This window comes from Lampetra planeri, unplaced genomic scaffold, assembly GCF_965212315.1.
Source record: "Lampetra planeri unplaced genomic scaffold, kcLamPlan1.2.h2 scaffold_254, whole genome shotgun sequence".
Classification (NCBI taxonomy): Eukaryota; Metazoa; Chordata; class Hyperoartia; order Petromyzontiformes; family Petromyzontidae; genus Lampetra; species Lampetra planeri.
Genome location: NW_027615082.1, coordinates 14,021 through 26,991, shown reverse-complemented (window position 1 = coordinate 26,991; position 12,971 = coordinate 14,021). Strand labels below are relative to the sequence as shown.

At 54.6% G+C, this 12,971-nt stretch overlaps 1 protein-coding gene across 1 annotated transcript in view; it reads left to right on the top strand.

The window, feature by feature from the left end:
* PTCD3 (pentatricopeptide repeat domain 3) overlaps positions 1-12,971 on the top strand; it is a 49,224-nt gene that overhangs the window by 26,032 nt on the left and 10,221 nt on the right. Inside the window, exons 11-14 of the mRNA XM_078623441.1 lie at positions 3,598-3,658; positions 5,980-6,062; positions 6,277-6,421; positions 7,996-8,043. Of these exons, the coding sequence (XP_078479567.1) occupies positions 3,598-3,658; positions 5,980-6,062; positions 6,277-6,421; positions 7,996-8,043 (337 nt within the window). The remainder of the gene's footprint in view (positions 1-3,597; positions 3,659-5,979; positions 6,063-6,276; positions 6,422-7,995; positions 8,044-12,971) is intronic.

Below are 12,971 nucleotides of genomic sequence, written 5' to 3'. Positions count from 1 at the left end.
TAGCGAGTAGCACCTACGAAGGCCGGCACGGCACGCGACGGGGTGGGTATGCAACACCACGCCCGGCCGTCTTTGTCTCTCGGGTGGCGATGTTTACTACACACCGCACCAGGTAATCGGTTGAGGCTGAGTCGACCTAGGGGAGGCCCAGGTCGCCGGGTTCGTAGCGCAGCGCACTCACCAATGCGCCACCGCTCCCCGTACGTGCGCGCACGCGCACGTAAAGACGGGCCAAGTACATCGGAGTTACGAATCACAAATTAACGGAACCGCGCAATCTACGTGGACATGCACAAGATGTAGGTAAACATTGGCGCTGACCCGTGCGCCGTGTCATCTGGATACAAGCTGTGCCTGCAATTTAGATGTGGATTGCGATTGCGATTAGGGGACGTGTGTTTAAATCACGCGTCATTGAAATGAAATCAAAATTTGACGTCATTTAACTCGCACGCCATTTCAACTCCGCCCACCTCCGTAGTGTACGCACGCAAATAGAGACAAATATCCCCTTCATAGCCTTCACAGGCTGTTGGGGCAAGTGCTGTTGGTGTGTAGCAGCACGGCACACGAGGGGGTGGGTATCCAACACCACGCCTAGTGGCGATGATGACACATTGCTCCAGGTACTCACTTAAGGCTGAGTCGACCTCGGGGAGGCCCAGGACCGGTTCAGATAATCGTCGTCACCGGCGTTGGGTGGCCGTGAGCGGGACTCGAACTCGGGTCGCCGGGTTTGTGGCGCAGCGCGCTGACCGCTGCGCCACCGCTCCCCACTCTCACGTACACACTCACGTGCACACGCACATGTACACACGCGCACGTACACACTCACGTACACACTCGCGTACACACTCACGTACACACTCACGTACACACGCAGACACACGCACACGTACACACTCACGTACACACTCACGTACACACACTCACGTGCACACTCACGTACACACTCACGTACACACTCACGTGCACACGTACACACTCACGTACACACTCACGTACACACTCACGTACACACTCGCGTACACACTCACGTACACACTCACGTACACACGCAGACACACGCACACGTACACACTCACGTACACACACGTACACACTCACGTACACACGCAGACACACGCACACGTACACACTCACGTACACACTCACGTGCACATTCACGTACACACTCACGTACACACTCACGTACACACTCACGTACACATTCACGTACACACTCACGTACACACACACGTGCACACTCACGTACACACTCACGTACACACTCACGTACACACTCACGTACACATTCACGTACACACTCACGTACACACTCACGTACACACTCACGTACACATTCACGTACACACTCACGTACACACACACGTGCACACTCACGTGCACACTCACGTACACACACACGTACACACTCACGTACACACTCACGTACACACGCACACTCACGTACACACGCACACGTACACACTCACGTACACACGCACACGTGCACACTCACGTACACACACACGTACACACTCACGTACACACACGTGCACACTCACGTACACACGCACACGTACACACGCACACGTACACACACACGTACACACACACGTACACACTCACGTACACACACACGTACACACGCACGTACACACACGTGCACACTCACGTACACACTCACGTACACACTCACGTACACACTCACGTACACACACGTGCACACTCACGTACACACGCACACGTGCACACTCACGTACACACGCACACGTACACACTCACGTACACACTCACGTACACACTCACGTACACACACACGTACACACACGTGCACACACGTGCACACTCACGTACACACGCACACGTACACACGCACACGTACACACACACGTACACACTCACGTACACACTCACGTACACACACACGTACACACACGTGCACACTCACGTACACACGCACACGTGCACACTCACGTACACACGCACACGTACACACTCACGTACACACACACGTACACACTCACGTACACACGCACACGTGCACACTCACGTACACACACGTGCACACTCACGTACACACTCACGTACACACGCACACGTGCACACTCACGTACACACGCACACGTGCACACTCACGTGCACACTCACGTACACACTCACGTACACACTCACGTACACACACGTACACACTCACGTACACACGTACACACTCACGTACACGCACTCACGTACACACACTCACGTACACACTCACGTACACACACACACGTACACGCTCACGTACACGCACACGTACACACGCACATGTACACACGCACATGTACACACGCACACGTACACACGTACACACTCACGTACACACGCACACGTACACACTCACACGTACACACTCACGTACACACACACGTACACACGCACAAGTGCACACTCACGTACACACTCACGTACACACTCACGTACACACTCACGTACACACACACGTACACACGCACACGTGCACACTCACGTACACACTCACGTACACACTCACGTACACACTCACGTACACACGCACACGTGCACACTCACGTACACACTCACGTACACACGTACACACGCACACGTACACACTCACGTGCACACTCACGTACACACTCACGTACACACGTACACACGCACACGTACACACTCACGTACACACTCACGTACACACTCACGTACACACACACGTACACACTCACGTACACACGCACACGTGCACACTCACGTACACACTCACGTACACACACACGTACACACTCACGTACACACACACGTACACACACACGTACACACTCACGTACACACTCACGTACACACTCACGTACACACTCACGTACACACTCACGTACACACGCACACGTGCACACTCACGTACACACTCACGTACACACTCACGTACACACTCACGTACACACACACGTACACACTCACGTACACACACACGTACACACTCGCGTACACACTCACGTACACACTCACGTACACACTCACGTACACACTCACGTACACACTCACGTACACACTCACGTACACACTCACGTACACACTCACGTACACACTCACGTGCACACTCACGTGCACACTCACGTACACACTCACGTACACACACACGTACACACACACGTACACACTCACGTAAACACTCACGTACACACTCACGTACACACACACGTACACACTCACGTACACACTCACGTACACACACACGTACACACTCACGTACACACTCACGTACACACTCACGTACACACACGTACACACTCACGTGCACACTCACGTACACACTCACGTACACACTCACGTACACACACACGTACACACTCACGTACACACTCACGTACACACACGTACACACTCACGTACACACTCACGTACACACTCACGTACACACGTACACGTACACACACACGTGCACATTCACGTACACACACGTACACGCTCACGTACACACGCACACGTACACACTCACGTACACACTCACGTACACACTCACGTACACACGCAGACACAAGCACACGTACGTGCACATGCAAGAACACACAATGTGACAGGCCACATTGTGGGGGGGTGGGGGACCTTTGTCGTCTGCAGCACCGAGCAGCGGAGGAAGCGTTCAACCTCTTCGTGGAGATGAACAACTCTGGACTTAAAGGTGCGCTCACACCCACTCACACCTGCACACACCTACTCACACTCACTCACACCTACACACACCTACTCACACCTGCTCACACCCACTCACACCCACTCACACCTGCATACACCTGCACACACTTACACACCTACTCACACCCACTCACACCTACTCATACCTGCTCACACCCACTCACACCTGCACACACTTACAACAACAACAACAACCGCCATTCGCCACTAAGTGGCGGTGACATCACCACGACGCTTGTGCCAGGCCACACACTTACACACACCTACTCACACCCGCACACACTTACACACACTTACACACACTTACACACACCCACTCACACCCACTCACACATACTCATACCTGCACACACACACACCCACACACACCTGCACACACACACACACATCCGCACACACCTGCTCACACTTACACCCGCACACACTTACACACACCCACACACACCTACTCACACCTACTCACACCCGCACACACCTACTCACACCTCACACTTACACACACCTACTCACAACAACAACAACAACCGCCATTCGCCACTAAGTGGCGGTGACGTCACCACGACGCTTGTGCCAGGCCATGTGCACCCTGAGGCCACGTGAAGTGTCGAACGCCCGCTGGCAGGAGGTCACGGGGCAGACCCAGCAGGTGCCACGGGTCGACTGACCGAGATGACCGAGATGACTGGCTGATGCACCACCTGTGCCCCCTACTGTGCCAACTTGCTGTGCTTTAGCCACCCGGCGCTCCGCTCGTTGTTGTGAGCGTCGCTCCTCCGCCCTCCGTTGTTGTTGGAGGGCGACTGCCTCCAACTGCCCAGTAGCGTCCTTCACGAGCCTCCTCCACTGAGGCCGATCTTGACACCGCTGGTACCAGTCATCGGCAAGTCCACTCAGCTCCACGTCCTCCTGTACCACATCACTCCATCTCTGCTCTAGCCCGTGCCGCGCCCGTTTAGCCCCCTCGATCCGGCCGAACAAAAGCTGTTTAGGCATGCGGTGGCTGGGCATGCGGGCTACATGACCCAGCCAACGCAGCCTTGCCTGCCGGAGGAGCTCACTGATGGGACTTTGCCCAGATCTTTCAAGGACTTGTGAGCTCCTCACACAATCCAGCCTGCAGGTTAAACCCAGGATGGATCGTAGGCAGGCCAGCCTAAATGTTTCCAACCGGCGAAGATGCTCCACTAGGGGGGTCCACGTTTCGCAAGCGTAGAGAAGGGAGGGAATGACCGTGGCCGAGAAGACCTGAAGCTTCGTGCTACTCACACCCGCTTACACACACACACACCTATTCACACCCACTCACACCCCCACTCACACCTACTCACACCTGCACACACACACACACACCTACTCACACCTACACACACTTACACACCTACTCACACCCGCTCACACCTGCTCACACCTACTCACACCTACTCACACTTACACCTGTGCGCTGTGCGTGCTGCTTGTGTGTGCTGCGTGTGTGTGCTGTTCGTGTCTGTTGCATGTGTGCTGCGTGTGATCTGTGTGTGCTGTTTGTGCTGTGTGTGCTGCGTGTGTGCTGCGTGTGTGCTGTGTGTGTGCTGCGTGTGTGCTGCGTGTGTGCTGTGTGTGTGCTGCGTGTGTGCTGCGTGTGGGCTGCGTGTGTGCTGCGTGTGTGCTGCGTGTGTGCTGTGTGTGTGCTGCGTGTGTGCTGCGTGTGTGCTGTGTGTGTGCTGTGTGTGTGCTGCGTGTGTGCTGCGTGTGTGCTGTGTGTGTGCTGTGTGTGTGCTGTGTGTGTGCTGTGTGTGTGCTGTGTGTGTGCTGTGTGTGTGCTGCGTATGTGCTGCGTGTGTGCTGTGTGTGTGCTGTGTGTGTGCTGTGTGTGTGCTGTGTGTGTGCTGTGTGTGTGCTGTGTGTGTGCTGCGTGTATGCTGCGTGTGTGCTGCGTGTGTGCTGCGTGTGTGCTGCGTGTGTGCTGCGTGTGTGCTGTGTGTGTGCTGCGTGTGTGCTGTGTGTGTGCTGTGTGTACTAAGTGTGTGCTGCGTGTGTGCTGCGTGTGTGCTGCGTGTGTGCTGCGTGTGTGCTGCGTGTGTGCTGCGTGTGTGCTGCGTGTGTGCTGCGTGTGTGCTGTGTGTACTAAGTGTGTGCTGCGTGTGTGCTGCGTGTGTGCTGTGTGTGTGCTGCGTGTGTGCTGCGTGTGTGCTGCGTGTGTGCTGTGTGTGTGCTGTGTGTGTACTAAGTGTGTGCTGCGTGTGTGCTGTGTGTGTGCTGTGTGTGTGCTGCGTGTGTGCTGCGTGTGTGCTGCGTGTGTGCTGCGTGTGTGCTGTGTGTGTGTAGGCAACTTGTACGCGTACAACGCTATCATCAGCGCCATCCCCGTGCTGCGCCAGAAGGACACTGACCGCAAGGACCTGCTGCTGGTAAAGACAGAGGTCCCCCGTGTAGCCTCAGCAGACTGTCGGGGCAAGTGCTGTGAGTGTGTAGCACCTACGAAGGCCGGCACGGCGGCACACGAGGCGGTGGCGTGGCCAGAAGCACACCCAGTGCCGATGTTTGTGGTGGTGGTGGTGGTGATTGTGGTGGTGGTGGTGATTGTGGTGGTGATTGTGGTGGTGGTGGTTGTGGTGGTGGTAGGACCTGCTGAAGGCCATGCTGGAGCAGGGCGTGCGCCCCACGGTGCTCACGTTCAACGCGGCCCTCAAGGCGCTGCGACGCCTGGGGCCCTTCGCACGCACCTACAGCCTGGCCATGCTGGCCGAGATGCGCGCCCTGGGCATTAGTACGTACACACGCACATGTACACACACACACACGCGCACACACGTACACACACGTACACACACACGTACACACACACACACACGTACACACACACACACGTACACACACACACACGTACACACATGCACACACACACGTACACACAACAAAGATCCCCGTATAGCCTTAACAGACTGTAGGGGCAAGTGCTGTTAGCGAGCACCTACGAAGGCCGGAACGGTACACGAGGGGGTGGGTGGCCAGCACCACGCCCGACCGCCTTTGTCTCCCCAGTGGTGATGTTTTACACACCGCACCAGGTACTCATTTAAGGCTGAGTCGACCTAGGGGAGGCCCGGGACCAGTTCAGATAATCGTCACTGGTGTTGGCCGTACACACACACACACGTACACACACACACGTACACACACGCACACACACACACGTACACACACACGTACACACACGTACACATTTACACACACACACGCACCTACAGCCTGGCCATGCTGGCCGAGATGCGGGCCCTCGGCATTAGTACGTACACACGCACACGTACACACACACACGCACACACACACACATACACACACACACGTACACACGTACACACACGTACACACACACACATACACGTACACACGTACACACGTACACACACGTACACACACACACATACACACACACACGTACACACGTACACACACGTACACACACACACGCACGCACACACACACGCACACACACGTACACACACGCACACACACACGCACACACACGTACACACACACACACGTACACACACGTACACACACACGCACACACACGTACACACACACACGCACACACACACGTACACACACACACACGTACACGCACGCACACACACACGTACACACACACGCACACACACGCACACACGCACACACACGTACACACACACGCACACACACACGCACACACACGCACACACGCACACACACGTACACACACACGCACACACACGCACACGCACACACGTACACACACACGTACACACACGTACACACACACGTACACACACGCACACGCACACACACACACACGTACACACACACACTCACACGTACACACACACGCACACACACACACGCACACACACACACACGTACACATACACACACACACACACGCACACACACACACGCACACACACACACATACGCACACACACGTACGTACGCACGCACCTACAGCCTGGCCATGCTGGCCGAGATGCAGGCCTCTCAGCATTAGTACGTACACACACGCGTACTCGCCCGCACGCACGCACACGTACACACACGCATACTCACCCGCACGCACGCACGCACACGTACACACACGCGTACTCGCCCGCACGCACGCACGCACACGTACACACACGTACACACACGTACACATGTTACACACGTACACACACGTACACACACGTACACATGTTACACGCGTACACACACGTACACACACACGCACACGTACACACACGTACACATGTTACACGCGCACACGTACACACACGTACGCATGTTACACGCGCACACACGTGTGTCTTTGTTTGTTTGTGTGCTCAGAGCCAAGCCTGGCAAGCTACCACCGCCTACTGAACATTCACTGCAGGAGTGAGTATACCAACAACAACAACAACCGCCATTCGCCACTAAGTGGCGGTGACGTCACCACGACGCTTGTGCCAGGCCATGTGCACCCTGAGGCCACGTGAAGTGTCGAACGCCCGAGTATACCCCACACACACACACACACCTCTAGACACGCTACCACCCCCTACTCAACATTCACTGCAGCAGTGAGTATACCCCACACACACACACACACCTCTAGACACGCTACCACCCCCTACTCAACATTCACTGCAGCAGTGAGTGTACCCCACACACACACACACACACCTCTAGACACGCTACCACCCCCTACTCAACATTCACTGCAGCAGTGAGTATACCCCACACACACACACACACACCTCTAGACACGCTACCACCCCCTACTCAACATTCACTGCAGCAGTGAGTGTACCCCACACACACACACACACCTCTAGACACGCTACCACCCCCTACTCAACATTCACTGCAGCAGTGAGTATACCACACACACACACACACACCTCTAGACACGATACCACCCCCTACTCAACATTCACTGCACACACACACACACACACCTCTAGACACGCTACCACCCCCTACTCAACATTCACTGCAGCAGTGAGTGTACCCCACACACACACACACACCTCTAGACACGCTACCACCCCCTACGCAACATTCACTGCAGCAGTGAGTATACCCCACACACACACACACCTCTAGACACGCTACCACCCCCTACTCAACATTCACTGCAGCAGTGAGTGTACCCCACACACACACACACCTCTAGACACGCTACCACCCCCTACTCAACATTCACTGCAGCAGTGAGTGTACCCCACACACACACACACACCTCTAGACACGCTACCACCCCCTACGCAACATTCACTGCAGCAGTGAGTGTACCCCACACACACACACACACCTCTAGACACGCTACCACCCCCTACGCAACATTCACTGCAGCAGTGAGTGTACCCCACACACACACACACACCTCTAGACACGCTACCACCTCCTACGCAACATTCACTGCAGCAGTGAGTGTACCCCACACACACACACCTCTAGACACGCTACCACCCCCTACTCAACATTCACTGCAGCAGTGAGTATACCCCACACACACACACACACACCTCTAGACACGCTACCACCCCCTACTCAACATTCACTGCAGCAGTGAGTATACCCCCCACACACACACACACCTCTAGACACGCTACCACCCGCTACTCAACATTCACTGCAGCAGTGAGTGTACCCCACACACACACACACCTCTAGACACGCTACCACCCCCTACTCAACATTCACTGCAGGAGTGAGTGTACCCCACACACACACACACCTCTAGACACGCTACCACCCCCTACTCAACATTCACTGCAGGAGTGAGTATACCCCACACACACACACACACCTCTAGACACGCTACCACCCCCTACTCAACATTCACTGCAGCAGTGAGTGTACCCCACACACACACACACACCTCTAGACACGCTACCACCCGCTACTCAACATTCACTGCAGCAGTGAGTGTACCCCACACACACACACACACCTCTAGACACGCTACCACCCGCTACTCAACATTCACTGCAGCAGTGAGTGTACCCCACACACACACACACACCTCTAGACACGCTACCACCCCCTACTCAACATTCACTGCAGCAGTGAGTATACCCCACACACACACACACACCTCTAGACACGCTACCACCCGCTACTCAACATTCACTGCAGCAGTGAGTGTACCCCACACACACACACACACCTCTAGACACGCTACCACCCCCTACTCAACATTCACTGCAGCAGTGAGTATACCCCACACACACACACACACCTCTAGACACGCTACCACCCCCTACTCAACATTCACTGCAGCAGTGAGTATACCCCACACACACACACACACACCTCTAGACACGCTACCACCCCCTACTCAACATTCACTGCAGCAGTGAGTATACCCCACACACACACACACACACCTCTAGACACGCTACCACCCCCTACTCAACATTCACTGCAGGAGTGAGTATACCCCACACACACACACACACACCTCTAGACACGCTACCACCCCCTACTCAACATTCACTGCAGCAGTGAGTGTACCCCACACACACACCTCTAGACACGCTACCACCCCCTACTCAACATTCACTGCAGCAGTGAGTATACCCCACACACACACACACCTCTAGACACGCTACCACCCCCTACTCAACATTCACTGCAGCAGTGAGTATACCACACACACACACACCTCTAGACACGCTACCACCCCCTACTCAACATTCACTGCAGCAGTGAGTGTACCCCCCACACACACACACACCTCTAGACACGCTACCACCCCCTACTCAACATTCACTGCAGCAGTGAGTATACCCCCCACACACACACACACCTCTAGACACGCTACCACCCGCTACTCAACATTCACTGCAGCAGTGAGTGTACCCCACACACACACACACACCTCTAGACACGCTACCACCCCCTACTCAACATTCACTGCAGCAGTGAGTATACCCCACACACACACACACACACCTCTAGACACGCTACCACCCCCTACTCAACATTCACTGCAGCAGTGAGTATACCCCACACACACACACACACCTCTAGACACGCTACCACCCCCTACTCAACATTCACTGCACTCAACATTCACTGCAGCAGTGAGTATACCCCACACACACACACACACACCTCTAGACACGCTACCACCCCCTACTCAACATTCACTGCAGCAGTGAGTATACCCCCCACACACACACACACCTCTAGACACGCTACCACCCGCTACTCAACATTCACTGCAGCAGTGAGTGTACCCCACACACACACACACACACCTCTAGACACGCTACCACCCCCTACTCAACATTCACTGCAGCAGTGAGTATACCCCACACACACACACCTCTAGACACGCTACCACCCCCTACTCAACATTCACTGCAGCAGTGAGTGTACCCCACACACACACACACCTCTAGACACGCTACCACCCCCTACTCAACATTCACTGCAGCAGTGAGTATACCCCACACACACACACACCTCTAGACACGCTACCACCCCCTACTCAACATTCACTGCAGCAGTGAGTATACCCCACACACACACACAGACACCTCTAGACACGCTACCACCCCCTACTCAACATTCACTGCAGCAGTGAGTATACCCCACACACACACACAGACACCTCTAGACACGCTACCACCCCCTACTCAACATTCACTGCAGCAGTGAGTGTACCCCACACACACACACACACCTCTAGACACGCTACCACCCCCTACTCAACATTCACTGCAGGAGTGAGTGTACCCCACACACACACACACACACCTCTAGACACGCTACCACCCCCTACTCAACATTCACTGCAGGAGTGAGTGTACCCCACACACACACACACCTCTAGACACGCTACCACCCCCTACTCAACATTCACTGCAGGAGTGAGTGTACCCCACACACACACACACCTCTAGACACGCTACCACCCCCTACTCAACATTCACTGCAGGAGTGAGTGTACCCCACACACACACACACACCTCTAGACACGCTACCACCCCCTACTCAACATTCACTGCAGCAGTGAGTGTACCCCACACACACACACACCTCTAGACACGCTACCACCCCCTACTCAACATTCACTGCAGCAGTGAGTGTACCCCACACACACACACACCTCTAGACACGCTACCACCCCCTACTCAACATTCACTGCAGCAGTGAGTATACCCCACACACACACACACACACCTCTAGACACGCTACCACCCCCTACTCAACATTCACTGCAGCAGTGAGTGTACCCCACACACACACACACACCTCTAGACACGCTACCACCCCCTACTCAACATTCACTGCAGCAGTGAGTATACCACACACACACACACACCTCTAGACACGCTACCACCCCCTACGCAACATTCACTGCAGCAGTGAGTATACCCCACACACACACACACCTCTAGACACGCTACCACCCCCTACGCAACATTCACTGCAGCAGTGAGTATACCCCACACACACACACACCTCTAGACACGCTACCACCCCCTACTCAATATTCACTGCAGCAGTGAGTGTAAACCCCACACACACACACACACACCTCTAGACAAAGATGCCCGTATCAGACTGAGTGGCGCCTATGAAGGTACCATGAGATGGTGAGCAGCCAGCACCACGCCCGGCCGTCTTTGTCTTCCCCAATGGCGATGTTCACACACCGCCCCAGGTACTCACTTTAGGCTGAGTCGACCCTTGGGGAGGCCTTGGAACAGTGTAAATATTCGTGTACACACGTACACACGTACACACGTACAACATGTACACACGTACACACGTACACACGTACACACGTACAACACGTACACACGTACAACACGTACACACGTACACACGTACAACATGTACACACGTACACACGTACACACGTACAACACGTACACACGTACACACGTACACACAGACACACGTACACACGTACAACACGTACACACGTACACACGTACACACGTACACACACGTACACACACGTACACACACGTACACACGTACACACGTACACACGTACAACACGTACACACGTACACACGTACACACGTACACACGTACACACGTACAACACGTACACACGTACACACGTACACACACGTACACACACGTACAACACGTACACACGTACACACGTACAACATGTACACACGTACACACGTACACACGTACAACACGTACACACGTACACACGTACACACAGACACACGTACACACGTACAACACGTACACACGTACACACGTACAACACGTACACACGTACACACGTACACACGTACAACACGTACACACGTACACACGTACACACGTACAACACGTACACA